Genomic DNA, 17258 nt, shown 5'->3' on the forward strand with positions numbered 1-17258 from the left:
GATTGATAATTTTTAATTTAGTTAATTTTATTGTATTTCTGTAATTTCTTTGTGATTTGAATGCATTTTTCCTGCTGTGAAGCACTTTGAATTGCCTTGTGTATGAAATGTGCTCTACAAATAAACTTGCCTTGCCTTGCCTTGAATGTGGGCCCCTGCTCATGAGCAGGTTGTTGGAAATGAGATGGCTGATTGTCTTGCTAAGCAGGCTCTAAAGGAAGAGAGTTTTTGAGGTAGACCCCAGCAGCGGTGCTGTGATGAAGGGCAGAAGGAGAGACACCTGTATCAGGTACAAAAGAAAGAAGGGAAGGTGAAAACCCTGGGGATGAGTAGAAGAGAGCAAGTGGCTGTTACAAGATTAAAAGTGCCATATCATGCTTTTTTTCCCGTTTCGTAGTCTATTCTAAGGGTATATTTGATAATAATTTTGAACCTACATTTCGTCTTTTTGTTGCTTTGAAGCTTCAATACATCGTTGTGGCAGTAATTGTTTTGAAATGCTAAAAAACTCGATCAGCAACAAGCATTAGGCCAACATTAGGCGGCGGGTGCGGGCGGAGCGCGGCGGGTGCGTGGTTTTGGCTACCCCCGTCAATGTGCAGATTCGACGAAAGGATATAGTCTGTTCTGTAGCTAAAAACTGCGGGAATCAATCAAAAAAACACTTTGGGCACACATATGAGGAACAAATAGCACTGTAAGAAGGTTAAAAGCTCTGAAAAGTCGATTTTGCACGATATGGGACCTTTAAAGGTGGTATGGACGATTTTTTTCAGCAAATTTTTTATCATATTTCCTTGTGGCGTGGATAAATCATTTGTCCTGCCACGTATCAATCATAAAACGCACCTACCGCTCACCTGCAGCCGCGTCAGGCTCGTTCCCACGTTTCTGCGTACCTAAGCGCATGGATCTATCATAATATAGTTCCCTCAGTGTACGGGGCAAAATGAAGACGGAGAAAGACAGTTCGAGCTGACGCAGAAGTGGACAGAAATCTACGGGAGACGAGCGATGCGATGCGCTCCGTTGCGCTAATAAACAAACGCACGTGTGTGTTGTATCGGTCCGCACGGGGGAGTGCGCATGCGCACTTCCGCCTGCGTTCTCAAATCACCGAAAAATCGTCCATACCGCCTTTAAGTTTGGGACACACTGGGTTGAATAAAACTTTATATGCGAGTGTGGAACAGAGACAGAAACGGTGGAACATGTCATCTTGTGCTGCACTAGATACAATGTAAAGAGTGATTTTGCAAGGAGCAGAGAGGAAGTGTTTATTAAATAATATATGATTAATAAAATCTTCTGTACTTATATATGAGGAGTGTCTACAGATATAAAGACGTTATTCTTAAAGGAATAATGGAGGATTTTTTTGGCGCCAAATCTGAGTCTCTTTCCTCGTGGCGTGGACAGCCGAGTAGTTCATTCACATGTCAATCATAGGATGCACCTACTGCACAGTTGCAGCCACGTCGGCTCGTCCCCAGCATAGCGTTTGCCTATGACGATGGAGTATAAGGGCCAACCCACAAAAAAAAATGCGGGGCACTACGAGAATAAAGTCATTAATTAATGACTTTTTTCTAGTTAATTAACGAGAAAAATCTCGTTAATTAACGAGAATAATGTAATTAATTAATGACTTTTTTCTAGTTAATTAACGAGAAAAATCTCGTTAAATAACGAGAAAAATCTCATAATTTAAAGAGAATAAAGGCAGATACGCGGTTCACTTTCAGCACCATGTTACGGGCTCCACCCCCCCAGTGTTGCATAATGGTACAGTCCAGTAACAGCGCTCTGTTTTGTATGAATTGTGAGTCCGATGCATCTGTCTGGAGTCTTCATTACACAAACAATACCACCAGAACGCAAATGGCGCTTGGTTAAAAGAGAACACAAAAGCCCACAATAGATGTCGATCTTTATGAATCGGGTCTTTTAGACATTACAAACAATCATTTCCCCGGTGCAGTGCCCCCATGTCAGGTCCTGGACCTGTAAAATGATGTACTCCGGTGTTGGTGCTCGCGTGTGTTGGAGCTCATGCCATGATGTATGGATGATGTATCTGGATGATGTATGGATGATGTATGGATGATGCGTGTGCGTAAAACATATCGCTTTTTGGCTGTGCCAAACACGATCCGGGCGTCAGGAGGAGCTGAGTGGAAGCGCAGACGGATGTTTTGAGTTCTGTGTGTTTCACTGAGTTTGTCCAAGGGATGACAAAAGGTTAGAATCTGGGCATAAAACTTAAGTGCACACAATAAGCACGTGAGAATAGTGACTGTGCTCAAAGTGCCCACGTAGAAAAACAACTTAGAGGAGCAGAGAACGTGTGAATATAACACAGAGGCTGCTCCTCCTGTCTCCGGGCGGCTGTGGCACGGAGCACGGCTGGTGTTTGAGCCCATGATGCACTACAGCTGCACCATGGAGAAAGTAAAGGGTTTATCCAACTGTCAGTGAATGATGCGTAACAGGAAAAGTGCTGCTAAACGGCAGTGCCTTGTCTTGTAATCAACACACACGTAAGACATCATTTTAAAGACCAGGAAAAACTTTAGCATCTATTTCAGGCTTTTATGTAGTTCTAAACTGTCAACTCATCCAAGCCCGTTCTTTTGCGTCCTGACCGTGGTGCTGAAAGTGAACTGCTCACGTCACTTTGAATCGGCGCCTAAACTACGACTTTTTTCTCATTAATTAATGACTTTTTTTCTCATTAATTAATGACTTTTTTCTCGTTATTTATTGACTTTTTTCTCTATTTAATGAGTTTATTGTCGTTAATTTGCGACTTTTTTCTGACTTCGACTTTTTTCTCAATAATTAACGTCTTTTTTCTCATTAATTAATGACATTATTCTCGTAGTGCAACGCATTTTGTATTTATTTTTGATTGGCCCTTATACTCGGGGCCAACTAACGAACAACAATTAATTATGCTAACGGGGGGAGTGCGCATGCGCACTTCGGCTTGCGTTCTCAAATCGGCGAAAAATCATCCATTATTCCTATAAAACAGAACTGTTAAAGTGGATTTGAAGAAGATGAGAACGTAGAAACGGAGATACTCTGACTCTCCAGCACAGAAAGTGGCGCACCTACACGTTGGTTGCCAACACGCCAAAAAAACACAAGAAGAAGAAAGACTCCATCAGTACCCGGAAAAGGCCGATTTACTTCCGGATCAAGGGTCGACAAGCGGGTTCAAATGGTTCAAATGCTCCGAATGCTCAAACACGTGAATTATCACCGACAGCTTCAAAGTAAGCATACTTCTTTCACCGGGGTGTTTCTCTTTCGCATAGTCCGCTGGCACATTATATATGTGTGTATATTAATTCCTTTATCGAGATGTTCCTTTTTAGCGTTTAGACGGAGGACCATGGTTAACTAACATATAGATCCCCAGATGCCAGTCCACCACCTCAACAAAAGGATTGAATGCAATAATAACAGTAGCAAATGGGCTTTTTGTTTCAGACGGATTCAGTTGAAGACTTGATCTTTGTTCGCGAAAAGTCTCGTATCAAAGTTCGTCCCCTCGTTGATTGGGTACAGTAAGAATCTAAAAATCTGCGTTTCCCACATCTTTAATTAAACCATAATTATGATACGGGCACATTCGTCCTATTGTTAAGACACAAGAGTATATTTTTGTTTGTATGTATTAATCCAGGGAAGGTTACAGATTCTACAGCGAGACATAGATGATGGATCTTTGCCAGCTCTGACCCATTCAACTTGTGTAAGTCATAGTTTTGTTTTGAAATCAATTTGTTTGCTCAAAAGATTAAGACATACTCCATTTGTATGTTGTTTTTCACCAGGAAAGTCTGAGGTTTGTTCCTGTAGAGAAGGGAGAAGGGAAAGAATTAGACGAAAAGATGAAATTGACTATTGACGATGAGGCTCTTACAAAAAAAAAGGTTAAGAAGGCTAAAAAACAAAAGAAAGACGACATCCCTGAGAGCAATACCGAGTCTATAATCAAGACTGAGAAACTGCTGGTCAAAATGTCTGACAACAATGACATCAAAAAGAAGAAAAGAAAAATGACTACATGTCCTGAAAATGTAACAGACGATGCAGATATTGAAGTCTGTAAAAAGAAGCGGATAGTCGAAAATGTTCACACTGATTCTGCAGAGGACTTGGTTAAAGCTGAGTCTCCGAAAGACAAAAAGAAACAGAAGAAAATCAAAAACAAGACTATGCAATCCAAATCTAAGATCGAAGATGGCAAAGCAGAGCCAAATGTGGAAAAGCCATCAAAAAATGTGAATAAAGTTAAAGAAATTGTTACAGACAAAAAGGAAACTGGAAAGAAGGATAAAAAGAAGAAAACAAACCAGTTTGCAGAAGAGGACATTTCTCTTATTGAAACTGTAAAGGAAAATAAGTCAAAAAAGAAGAAATCAAAAGTGGCAGAAAATGGCATAAACATTGAGCTCTCTGAAATGGAATTTGGAAAAGGGAAAAAGAAAAAAAGAAAAGCCAAAACAAATTTGGAAGAAAATAAAGAAATTAAACATGAAATAAATGACTACAAAGTGTGTTCAAGTGTTGGAAATGAGGAATTGGAGATGGAGTCAAAACAAGGAAAGAAGAAAAAACACAAAAAATCAAAGCCAGAAAATGAAATGGATTCAGCTGTTGATAAAGATAAAAAGACAAAACAAGAGAGTTTCAGTGTAACCACACCAAAGAAGAAAACTAAGAATTCAAAAGGAGACGACACACCTTTATTGGCTGAATGTGAAGTTGAAGCTGCAAGAAAAAGTAAAAAACACTCCAAAAAGGTAGAAAGCAAAGTTGACATTGATGCTGGTATGAAAAAGAAGATCAAAAAAGAGCAAGTTGACCACAAGGTACTTACAGAATACAGTTAAAATGGGGGGTTTGAAATGGGTTGTGTGAAATGAATGATATGCTCCATTTCCTAGGAGTCCTCGCACATGGAGGTGGTTTTCCTTTCAGAAAAGGCTGGCAATACTGATGAAGTAAACGTGAACAAGGTATATATAACAAATTTAAAGTATTTACACTTTAAATGATTCTTGTTAACTTTGTTTTGTTAAAGGAGAGAAGAAAGGCCTTGCAGATGGAAATTGACCAAGCATCTCAGCCAAAGAAACCAGCAAAACCCCTGGCACGTTTCTCTTTCAAATAAAAAATAAATTAAATAACATTGACGCAATAACACTACTTGTTGTCTTGGTCAGTACTTTAAAAAGCTAAAATGTAGCTTGAGAGTAATGTCTTCAATGTGCTCTGCGATTTCTTAGGGTTTGGGACAGTGGAGCACGGCGGAGTTTGGAAGCTCAGAAAAGCAGCAAAAGTTTCTCCGTTTAATGGGGGGCTTCAAAAAAGGCTTTCAGCCAGCTTCTGCAAGTGTTGAAGGTGGAAACATGGCTCTGGGAATGAACGCACAGCAGCAGCTTCAACAAGGACTTCTGGGAGAGTTTGAGCGTGCTCACTCGAGACGCATGGACTTCAGTAATAAAGGAACTGGACTTGGTTTTATAGCTCAGCCCACAAAGAAGTTTTCTATTGATGCAAATGCAACTCACTCCATCCGCTTTGATGATTAAAATCAAAATTATATTAATCTTAAAAATAACCTTGATCATACATGTTGCAAGTGATGTTTGTAGCATGTGCGTCCTTGAATAAATATAAATGTACACCAATTAGATGTTTTGCCCCTTTGTGGCCTGTTGGAAGTTTACTTCCTTTACAAAGGTGTGTTTAAAGTAATATCTCTGTATTAGGTCTGTAAACATACATGGTCCTAATCAAATAAATTGGCTCAGTAATCACATGGTACTGTCATGAGGTAAAACCTACTAAAACACCAATTACCAATGTCACAATTGTTCTTGATAGTCACTTTATTTAATTCACATGGTACTCCTGAAAGTCAGTGGAGAAAAAAAATAAAGGTTTTCATTTTAGATAATTGAAATTAGACAAATATATTGACTCTAAGCAGCACTTCAAAGGTTCTTTGCTGACACTGTAGATGCAGTGCTCACAAAAATACTGCAATATTGTGCTCTCATGTATCCATTCAGCAGTACAGTTAAGCATTTGCTGTTAAGGGAATTCCCTAAGTAGCTACATAGTTTGTTTACTCTACGTGACAAGGTTTCAGTTTGTTCTCACCACCACAACAAACTTTAGGAAACACTCAAGAGATTGGCCATCACAAGTAGCCAACAATCTAATATAGAAGATAAACCCCTTCTCCTGAAAGTCATCAGGAATGGTTGGTAACATATCATGATGCCAAGGGAAAAGGGAATGTGGAGGGAAGCTGTGTGTTCCTTGTGAAGCTTTTAGTCATTCAAGCTTCCAAATACTCAGGCTGCACACGGGCAACCTTACGAAACTCCTTGGCGTGTGTTTGAGGGCACTGCATCTCACACCAGCTGATAGGGATCATCTGGGCACCTGAAAAGAAAAAAAAAAACAGATTAGCTCATTTTCATAGAGGAGTAATAATATTTTTGTAAGATTAGATGCCCTAATTCAATTTGCTTTTATGATAGAGGGATTACATAGATAACATATTCTAATGTCTTGTATTTTTCGGTGAGAACAGTTTGGGATAAGAAGAGCCGTTACCTGCTTCACTGTGGGCCACTACCACTCCAAGTTCATTCTCTGCAGTGGTCAACAAGTAGTTTGATTGCACGTCACCCAGAGAAATCTCAACATGTCAAGGTTCATTCACAAGATTTTGCAAATAAAAAAGGTTAACAGCTGAAGTAGAGGATACAACTTTGGCTAAAACAATGTCACCGGGTCTGAAGCTTTTGTAGGTTTCAACCTAAATTAAAAGTAAAGAAATTACTTTAAATAATTAATTTCATTGAACATTTCCAAATATCTCATTCTGAAGCTTCACATTCACCTTGTCTTTCTCAGTTGCACGCACGTCTTCTTTCCTGTCAAGGTAGATCAAATAGAAGTTTGTTATGGACCACAAATTAATGCATAATTGGTTTGGTGTGTGCTTTAAAGATACCTGATTGTTCCTCTAAAGCGATCCTTTAGCGGTGTGGAGCCTACATAGAGAATGTGGACCTTCGCAAACCTCGGGTTGATACTGGTTACCTGATAATATGCCAGTATTTAAATAAATTGTCCAATCCACAAGAAATACATAGAGTATCAGGCAGAGAGTTACTCAAAAATAAGTATTGCATAACATACCTTACATGTGACTATTGCACCTACATCTGGCAACAGCTGTGTTTCTGTTTCCCTCACTACTGAGATCACCGGCAACTAAAAAGAAAAATGTATTGACTTTAAAAAAGGACCAGTTCAAACACAACCTGCAAAATAGTCTGAAAACACAACACAAAAATATGTCGTATATTTCAGCTGACAGGCTGAGCAATCATTGCGCAACTGCATTACTTGGCAAGGTTGACATCTTAAGACTTTCAACGCTTACCTCCTCGCCCTCGTTTTTCCTGAGTACATAGCCTGCTAATGCAGAGTAGATGTATCCATGCCGCAGATACACTCCTGTTCCAGGAATACAATCTTCAATGCTGCAGAGCTTGTCACCTGCAGAAAAACACAAATCAGATGGAACATATTATGTGGCCATTTGTTCTGAGCATTACCAATCTTAAAGCCAACAATGTGGTGACTTGGGTTTTATATGGTTTGTTAAGCTCATGTTCATAAAAAGTAAAAATAAATGCATTCATCACAAATATAAAAACATCAGTAGACAATTTTAAATAAACAATAATCAAGTACAGAAAGTCTTTTGACCACCATCATTAAGCTACATGGCTTTTTTATGATTATGCAAGTTAAGCTAATTTGTAGTAGAATAGCTGTGTTGTCTATCAATTCAGGGGTAAAAAAAAATAGAATGACTCTTTTCCTCATTAAGTTATTCATCCAGATAAACCATTATATCTTGTCTATTGCGGAGCAGGTCTGACATTTGCGTGAACATCAAATGTGATAACTAATGATGGCTTTTAAAAAGGCTCAAAAAACCTGCTTGAAATTTCGCTTTTGACAGGAGCCCGAGTTTAAAAAAAAGTGAAGGAATGCTGCCTCGTCCTGCCCGAGGCGATGGGCAGGGCGTTTGAGTCTTAAGATAGAACATAAACGCTGACATGCATGGAAATGTACAAATATTATTATTTCCCCCCAAAGTCTCGTAAGATTGGTGCCATTTCATGCATCGCTTTCATGTTGCAAGGAAGTTATATACATCGCTTTGAAAAGATGAACCCCATGCTGGCAGATGCTAACAGTTATGTGCAGTTCTGAATATCTTAGAATATCCAAATACATTTCACATTAGTTTGCATGTTAATATACACATTTGCGTACAAGAAAGAACGTTTTAAAAGGATTTAAAGTAGACATTTACGGGACCCACCTGGAACACTCAGCTTCATGGGCGACATGTTTTTGAGAAGAGAGTTTCGGGCGATTGGTTGTGACGTCATGCACGAGTGAGCTCTGATTGGACAGGCAAAGAAAGGGCACACGTGACGCCATATTTAGTAAGGGCAAAACAAATGTGCGTAAAATCCCTGGGTGTATTAAATTAACCTAATTAAAATCATGGATCGGGGTAAAATGCATTCCTTGTGAGGAGAGATTGTGCTTGAAGCGTAATTTCCATGCCAACAAGGCTTGCTGATGGAAAGCACATAGTTTTAACGGAAGTTTAGCAACACTACAACAATATTCTCAACAAATTGGTTTAAAGAGGAATAACACACCTACAAGACTTATTTAATGTTGATGGGAAATTGTATCCTTATGATGGCTTCATAAGATATCACACTTTTCCAATCCAAATTAATTCATGTATTCAAAAGCATTCCTAATGGTCCAATGAACTAATGACAACCACAGTTGCAGATCCACTGTCCATCAATGGTATCAACATGACAGAAAAGTCATTGAAACACCTTTTCATGAATGTCAACTGAAGCACTACTTTAAACCCCCTTTAAATACTGCTTACTAAGAGAAACATATTGGACAATAATTCAGATTTTATCCTGTTCATCTCTAAATTCAAATACATTTAATTCAAAATGCACATTCTGTCACAGAAAGGAAGAAGCCCTTTTTCATATATTTTTATGAATGTAAATAAAACGTTAATCTTGCAGAAAACAACAGTAAGAATTCATATGGATTGCTCAAACATAATCACAAACTTCTATCATAAAGAATGACAAATTTAAATGTAGTTATTTATTCTGCTTGGGAAATGTTATTTACACAAATCCAAATCTCCAATAGCAAACCTCTTTTCAAAATATTAACCATAGAACTAAAACATATGCTCAATCGCTCAACAATATCTCAAATAATAAAGCTAATAAAGTAATTAATATCATGAACAGTTATGTTTAATACAGTAATTATCTTCTCTTTTTCTGCATTTTTTGCATTAATTTATAATATTATGTTGCCTTAAATTTATGGATTATGCTTGTATGCTTAATTTCATGCGATGTCTTAATTTAAATGTAAAATATTTAGTTTGACACACAGTCTGAGACATTATTTCTATCAATATATCACATTTATTATTTTATACAACTTTTTAGCTCAGCGGATTAAGGATGCACGGTGAGGCCAGCCCGTGATTGCTGGTTTGCTTTGATACAGTCTTCTTTGCTGGTTTCTATAATTTTATTTTTGGACAATGTTTTGATGCAAATATCGGTGCGTATCGGAGTTGGATAATGCCTTAAGAAAAGCACAGTGCAAATTGTGTAGAGTGTGTTGTGCGTTTTCAAGGGAAAGCAATTCATTAAGAGCACAGCTTTTACTACAAGTGTGTTTAGAATGACGGTTTGGTCATTTAGCTTTGCCCTGAGCAGCCACTGCTTCCATAGCCTTCTTTACGGTCTTGTCATCTCCCAGAAACTGCATGGGTCCTAAAGGCTTCAAGTTTTGATCAAGCTCATACACAATGGGAATGCCAGTGGGTAGGTTAAGCTCCATGACGTCTTCCTCTGACATACCTAAAATATGAAGGAAAAAACACAATATAAAATGGGCATTTTGACCCAAATTTTTTTACTGCATGTGTACATACCTTCTAGATGTTTGACAATGGCTCGAAGACTATTGCCATGGGCAGCAATTAGCACTCTTTTTCCTTCTTTAATTTTTGGGACAATCTCTTCATTCCAAAAAGGTAGCGTTCTGGCGATGGTGTCCTTAAGACTTTCACATGTTGGAAGCTGATCTTCGGTTAGCTCAGCATAACGTCGATCCTATTTGAGCAAATGAACAGGTCACAACTCATACAGATGACCCTAAAAGTATCTCACGGTTTCACCAAGGCACCACCTTGCTGATGTTCTGGAAATAGTCATGTGTTTCATCCATGGGTGGAGGGGGAATGTCAAAAGACCGTCTCCAGATCTTGACCTGGATCTCTCCGTGTTTTGCTGCCGTCTCAGCCTTCTTCAGCCCAGTCAGACCACCATAATGGCGCTCATTGAGACGCCAGGTCCGATAAACAGGCAACCACATCTGATCAATGCCATCCAGGACAAGCCACAAAGTGTGAATGGCTCTCTTCAGGACCGAGGTGTAGCAAATATCAAAATCATAACCAGCGTCTGTAGAACAAAAATAATAATAAAAAGATTCCATTAATGTAAGATAAGATAAGATATTCCTTTATTGTCGCACATGGGGAAATTTCATTGGTGCAACGCAGGTAGATACAGAGGTAGATACAGAAGAAAAGAACAGATCACTTATAGGAAGTCTGAAAAACACTCAGTAGAAGATCTCCTATAAATAAATAAAAACTCCCATAGACAAATAAATGAATACATAAATACATAAATACCATTGCATGTGATCATGACAGTAATTGCACATGAATATGTGTCACGACGGCACATAGATTGCACATGAATTTCACAGTAATTACACATGAATCACAACAGTAATTGCACATATGACGGAATTGCACATCAGTATTAGGTTAGGTCAGTATTGCGAGTTATTACTTTTTCTAACTTCTGGATCCAGGCTGTAGTTTGTCTCCACTCCAGTCTCTTGCATAAGCAGTGACAGGCTAAGTTAAATCCAATGACAGTGTCCCATAGGCCATGGGATTTTCCATGGCTGCTTACCTTTCAGAGCTTGTCCTCCTCTCATCGCTTCCTGTTCGCCAGTCTCACTTAGATCTGCGTCAAACCAACCGCAGAAGCGATTTTCCTGATTCCAGCAGCTCTCTCCATGGCGGATCAGGACCAATTTACAAGCATCCATCCTCTCACCAATGCCTTCTGTGCTGAATTTCCGAAGAATTTGGTGAAAATAACTGCCCTTCAAAGCAGACAAATACGCAAAAGATTTGTACTGGCGTCGCAAAAACCACCCAGAAACAACGATGCAACTTTGGAGCTTTGGTTCCAAAATCCTTTGAAGCATAGAACTGAACCGCTTCACACTCCTTTTCCTCAGTTTGCTGTGACTCAGCCAATCACAGAGCAGTTCTGTGTGAGAAAGGAGCAGACAAGAAGGTGGGAGAGGAAAGGATGCACACAGCATTCATACCATTTGTCATAACAAAAATGCAACATCAGAACATTTGTATATATATTCAGATGACAAAAAAAAAAAAACATCAAACAACTTAAAACGTGCCATAGACATCCTACAATGCACTCTCATTCTTTGCTATGCCCTCACGCGGACGCTTGCGTCTACTCCTGGCAGTCATTTAAACAATTGCTGAACAAAAAGGACTGAAATCAACGGTAATAATAGTTTTCTGCAATGTATGTTCAATATTGTTATTTTACATACGTGTTACTATCGTTTATTTTGTCACGTTCACCGGGGTTTTACTGTTATATTTAGATTTATTGGCAGCTAGCGTATGTAGGACACCAGGAACAGAACCGATAGTGTACTGAACCTTAACTACTGGAGAAAATATCATCCATTTGTCCAGACTTTGTTGTTTATTGTGTTACGCATTACTATGTGTTTTAAACGTATGTCTTAAGTCATTCTATCTACACTGTCAACTTTATAAGAGACGAGCAGGCTTAAACGGCGGGTCTCTCACGTGCCTAACCTTACGTTTATGGAATTGTGACCAATCATCTTTCAGATAAGATTATTTACAGAGTTTCTAAACGCCGATTGGCTAAAAGACAAACGGTGTATCCCGCCTCTGCCCGGAAGCTGAGAGTCAGATGACTTTCCTGCTGTTTCCCGTTAGCTTGCGCCGTGGCCAACAAAACAACATTGCAGCTCAGTGCATTTCCTGCTTTTAGTTTTACTTCTTTATTTCTGTACCTTTCTTTCCTCTGGAGTCCTGCCTCAAACATGGATGAGACGAGCCCGCTTGTCTCTCCACTGCGCGACTCCGGTGAGTACTACGGCCCCGTGGAGCACACCAGCCCGCGGGGCACAGGGACTCCCGGTTCCGTGGTGCGGGTCCCGGCTGGGAGCCCGGGACGTAGTCGGGAGAGACAGCCATTGCTGGAACGAGGAGCTTCTCCACGGGACCCGCACCACAACGAGTTCCCGGAAGACCCCGAGTTTAGAGAAATCATCCGAAAGGCCGAAAGAGCAATCGAAGAAGGGATCTACCCGGAGAGAATCTACCAGGGATCCAGCGGCAGCTATTTTGTCAAAGACTCACAGGGGGTAAGAGCCTGCCTCAGGAAACGGATTGTACAGACGTCTATTTGAACTGTCATTCTGGTGAATTTATGTGCCAACTGTATGTTTCTATCATTATACAATGTTTTGCCTTTAACAAAGACGCAACCATTAAGTGTTCAAGAAGTTATTTTTATCTGATCTCTGCAAGCTTGCCAAACAGTAAACATTGATCTTTGTTTCTGAAGCTTGTCCTACTTCAATCATGGTTACAACTCATGATGAAGTAGTGCAACTTGATGCTTGTTTTATTTGGCTTTTTACTGTACTGTTGTTTTAAAATCTTGATGGATTAATGTTTGTTGGACAGAATATATTTAAAAGTATTCACAATTTGAGCTGTTTTTGTGGTTTTCAGCATGTATGTTCATAAACATGTCCCAACCATAGACTATATGGTCCTAACCAAACAAACACTGACGTAACCTGCCCTCACAGTGTGCTTAGTAGTCACGTGGTAGCTTTCTAGGAGGATATAAGTTTCATGAATGAGTGATCACTGTTAATCAGGATCATTTGCATGTGTCATAATGGAAGTTTTGCCACATGCAACGTTCATTCATCATTTGTAGCAACTCCAAAAAAATCTCACCAAATTACATAATTAAACATCAGAAAAGAGCAAACAATGCAACTGTAATAATATCATACTACTTTTCTTTACTTTGTGCTATCAATTCTCATCTGTCACCTGTGTGTATTTACAGAAGATTATTGGTGTATTTAAGCCAAAGAATGAGGAGCCTTATGGTCACCTGAACCCCAAATGGACCAAATGGCTGCAGAAACTCTGCTGCCCGTGCTGTTTTGGCCGTGACTGTTTAGTGCTTAACCAGGGGTACCTTTCGGAGGCAGGGGCCAGCTTGGTTGACCAGAAACTTGAACTAAATATTGTTCCCAGAACAAAGGTACGTACAAACAAACAAACAAACAAACAAACAAACAAACTGAAATGACTCTCACTGGCCTCTTACAAATGTTAATGTATTATCTTTTGTTTTTTCAATTAATGTTTTATCTTTTTCTTTAGGTTGTGTACTTGGCAAGTGAAACGTTTAATTACAATGCCATAGATAGGGTTAAATCCAGAGGAAAGAGGCTGGCATTGGAAAAGGTGCCTAAAGTGGGCCAACGCTTCCATAGAATTGGACTGCCTCCAAAGGTAAAAAACAAACCTACATAACAACAAAAAATATGTTTTAATTTGGAGAATACCGAGTTTCAGCTTTGATGGCGTAAATCTGTTGATTTTTTTTTTCTTGCTTTGATTAATATAATCAGCCTCGTTTTGATTCCTATTTCCAGGTCGGTTCTTTCCAACTCTTTGTGGACGGGTACAAGGATGCAGATTTCTGGCTGCGCAGGTTTGAGGCAGAGCCTTTGCCAGAGAATAATAACCGCCAGCTTCAGCTGCAGTTCGAGCGGCTCGTTGTTCTTGATTACATCATCAGAAACACAGGCAAGTCTATGGCTCAGCATCAATAATGTAGTAATGTATATGGAATAAGGAATTATATTAAAAACTAAAAAGACAGAAGGAGACCTGCATGATTTTAAATTTAAGTTGCTTTGCTGTTGTAGACAGAGGAAATGACAACTGGCTGCTTAAATATGATTGCCCTATGGACTCTTCAGGGAACAGGGTAATGACACACGCACACACAAAATATTTTTTAATTGAATTGCAACATTATTGTCGTTTTATTTTATTAGGATACTGACTGGGTGGTTGTTAAGGAACCAATCATCAAGTTGGCAGCAATAGATAATGGTCTTGCATTTCCTCTTAAACATCCAGATTCTTGGAGAGCATGTAAGTATCTTTATTCTTTAGCAACTTAAGATAACTTGTGATGCTTTAAGCACATAACTGATGCACAACTTTTGCCTTTGTTTCTAAATCCAGACCCTTTTTATTGGGCGTGGCTTTCCCAAGCCAAAGTCCCTTTTTCACAAGAAATCCGAGAGTTGGTTCTGCCCAAACTGTCGGACCCAAATTTTATCAAAGACCTGGAAGAGGATCTCTATGAACTATTTAAGGTTTGAAGTTTTGTTTTTACTTGGAAATGATCAATATGCAGTAAAGTTTTTATAAAGCTAGGATAAATGTACAATTGTGTGAAAAAGTGTTTGCCCCCTTCCTAATTTCTTACTTTGTTTTGCATGTTTGTTACACTTAAATGTTTCAGATCAAGCAAATATAAATATTAGTCATAGACGACACAAGGAAACACAAAATGAAGTTTATAAATGAAACAAAACCCAAACCTACATGGCCCTGTGTGAAAAGGTTGTGCCCCCCTGTTAAAACACAACTGTGGTTTATCACACGTAAGTTCAATTTCTCTAGCCACACCCAGGCCTGACTACTGTCACAACTGTTCTCAATCAAGACATCACTCACTGCCTGAAGTGAAGTAGACCAAAAGATCCTCAAAGGCCAGACAACATGCTGAGATCCAATGAAATTCAGAAACAAATGGGAGCTTTCAGTCTGGAAAAGGTTATAAAGCCATTTCTAAAGCTTTGGGACTCCAGCGAAGCACTGCTCGAGCTATTGTCCACAAATACCCCAATAACAGTGGGGAACCTTCCAAAGAGTGACTGGACGACCGAAATTACCCCAAGAACACAGCAACGACTCACCCAAGAGGTCACAAAAGAACCCACAACAACATGCAAAAAGTGTTCATGACTCCACCATAAGAATGACAAATTTTGCCAGAAAACATCTTGATGATCCCCAAGACTTTTGGGGAAATACTCGCGATACTACTGACGGGACAAAATTTGAACTGTTTGGAAGGTGTGTCTCCCATTACATCTGGTGTAAAAGTAACAACATACCGCAACAGTACAATGTGGTGGTGGTGGTGGTAGTGTGATGGTCTGGGGCTGTTTTGCTGCTTCAGGACCTGGAAGACTTGCAGTGTTAAATGGAACCATGAACGCTGCAGTCTACCAAAAAATCCTGAAGGAGAATGTCCGGCGCTCTGTTTGTGACGTCAAGCTGAAGTGAACTTGGGTTGTACAGCGGGACAATTATCCAAAACACCAGGAAGTCCACCTCTGAATGACTGAACAAAAACAAAATGAAGACTTTAGAGCGGTCTAATCAAAGTCATGACCTGAATCCTAATGAGAAAACCTTCCAATGTGACTGAATTACAACTATTCTGCGATGATGCGTGGGCCAAAATTCCTCCAGTGCTGTTATGGACTCATTGCAAGTCAAAAACACTTGATTGCAGTTGTTGCTGCTAAGGATGGCTCAACCAGTTACTAGGTTTAGGAGACAAGTCTTTTCACACAAGGCCATGTAGGTTTAGATTTTGTTTACCCTTAATAAGGGTGTGTTTCCGTGTGTTGTCTTTGACTAGTATTTTTAAAATGTGTTTTGATCTGAAACATTTAAGTGTGCCAAACATTAAAACACATATGAAATCAGGAAGGGGGCAAACAGTTTTTCACACCACTGTATGTCAATGGCTTTCTTGTGCTCTATAGAAAGACCCTGGTTTTGACAGAGGTCAATTTCACAAACAAGTCTCTGTGATGAGAGGGCAGGTGAGTTTTATTCTTGAAGTTAATGCAGTTATCCAAATAACAATATTTTAACCTGTGAGGACAATTTATGTACTTTGCCCTCAGATTTTAAATCTGTGCCAAGCCATGAAGGATGGTAAAACTCCTCTTCAGCTTGTTCAGATGCCACCAGTTATTGTTGAAACGGCCAGAGCACCTCAGCGAGCCAACAGTGAATCCTACACACAGAGTTTCCAAAGCAGAAGACCCTTCTTCACTTGGTGGTAGGACTGAACTTTGGACAACAGCATGAAGTGGATCTACTTTGAACTGAGAAAAGTTTTTTTTCACCTGTAACTCCATTAATGATGCCCGATGATGGTGAACATCACCTCTGTGATGTGACTGCCACTGCCAAGTTGGCACTAGTTAATATTGATTTTTCTCAGAACTTTCTAAGTGATTCACAAAAGGCTTTTATTTTGGATGTTTGGGTGCACATATGTTAATGCACATGCATGCCAGTCAAAAGCCTTTCATTGTTGTTTTGATGGTAGCTATTGCATTCCACATTTTTGTTTTAACTGCCTTTAAACATTCACTCACTTTCTGGTGCAATGTTGTAAAAAGCCCCTAATTTGTGACCACAAAAGTGCCAATACAGTGGCAATAGAGAAGTGTTAAGGATTTAGGAAGTGTGAGCTGAAGGCTTGACAGTCACCTTAAACTAAACAAACTGGTTTCATAGTGTCAAAATGCTCATGACAATGAGGACAAAGAGTTGGACTGAGAATGTTGAAAAGAACAGCGACACATTTATTCTCATACGATCCTCACTGAGGCTCTCTTGGCTGGGTCTCCATATCAACGTTCTTGGATGAAGTAAACAATGTACCATAACTTCCTGCAACACAACTGACTTAAACTGTATTGTGAAAATGCACTGTATAATTTGTATGTAATATTTAATGACAGATGAATTAAAATACAATTAATACAAATTACAA

At 39.3% G+C, this 17258-nt stretch overlaps 4 protein-coding genes across 5 annotated transcripts; 2 read left to right on the plus strand and 2 right to left on the minus strand.

Annotated features, from left to right (window-relative positions):
- The first annotated feature begins 3190 nt into the window (after nt 1–3190).
- Nucleotides 3191–5643, plus strand: knop1 (lysine-rich nucleolar protein 1). Of its 2 annotated transcripts, XM_072462840.1 has the most exons (7): nt 3191–3281; nt 3499–3570; nt 3695–3763; nt 3846–4886; nt 4962–5033; nt 5099–5167; nt 5304–5642. In XM_072462840.1, exons 4-7 carry the CDS (start codon nt 3903–3905, stop codon nt 5607–5609), a joined length of 1431 nt encoding a protein of 476 aa, XP_072318941.1. In that variant the 5' UTR covers nt 3191–3281; nt 3499–3570; nt 3695–3763; nt 3846–3902; the 3' UTR covers nt 5610–5642. The 2 variants fall into 2 exon arrangements, with proteins under 2 accessions (XP_072318941.1, XP_072318942.1); XM_072462841.1 differs by lacking the exon at nt 3191–3281 and having other exon boundaries at nt 3505–3570; nt 5304–5643.
- Nucleotides 5644–5973: 330 nt separating this feature from the next.
- On the minus strand, nt 5974–8530 carry exosc1 (exosome component 1). Its single transcript, XM_072463419.1, has 8 exons — nt 8438–8530; nt 7484–7599; nt 7237–7311; nt 7049–7137; nt 6935–6968; nt 6800–6850; nt 6646–6730; nt 5974–6471 (listed from the first exon to the last, which is right to left on the minus strand). The coding sequence occupies exons 1-8, from the start codon at nt 8505–8507 to the stop codon at nt 6365–6367; spliced, it is 627 nt and encodes a 208-aa protein (XP_072319520.1). The 5' UTR covers nt 8508–8530; the 3' UTR covers nt 5974–6364.
- A 1061-nt stretch (nt 8531–9591) lies between these two features.
- pgam1b (phosphoglycerate mutase 1b) lies at nt 9592–11505 on the minus strand. Its single transcript, XM_072463762.1, has 4 exons — nt 11181–11505; nt 10381–10655; nt 10124–10304; nt 9592–10049 (listed from the first exon to the last, which is right to left on the minus strand). The coding sequence occupies exons 1-4, from the start codon at nt 11479–11481 to the stop codon at nt 9883–9885; spliced, it is 924 nt and encodes a 307-aa protein (XP_072319863.1). The 5' UTR covers nt 11482–11505; the 3' UTR covers nt 9592–9882.
- Nucleotides 11506–12291: 786 nt separating this feature from the next.
- On the plus strand, nt 12292–17258 carry pi4k2a (phosphatidylinositol 4-kinase type 2 alpha). The gene is made up of 9 exons (XM_072462958.1): nt 12292–12711; nt 13434–13634; nt 13757–13888; nt 14032–14189; nt 14312–14369; nt 14440–14539; nt 14633–14766; nt 16234–16293; nt 16378–17258. Exons 1-9 carry the CDS (start codon nt 12388–12390, stop codon nt 16537–16539), a joined length of 1329 nt encoding a protein of 442 aa, XP_072319059.1. The 5' UTR covers nt 12292–12387; the 3' UTR covers nt 16540–17258.

The sequence above is a fragment of the Eucyclogobius newberryi genome, unplaced genomic scaffold (genome assembly GCF_026437365.1).
Source record: "Eucyclogobius newberryi isolate DKJ021-1_F unplaced genomic scaffold, fEucNew1.0.hap1 SCAF_4, whole genome shotgun sequence".
Classification (NCBI taxonomy): domain Eukaryota; kingdom Metazoa; phylum Chordata; class Actinopteri; order Gobiiformes; family Gobiidae; genus Eucyclogobius; species Eucyclogobius newberryi.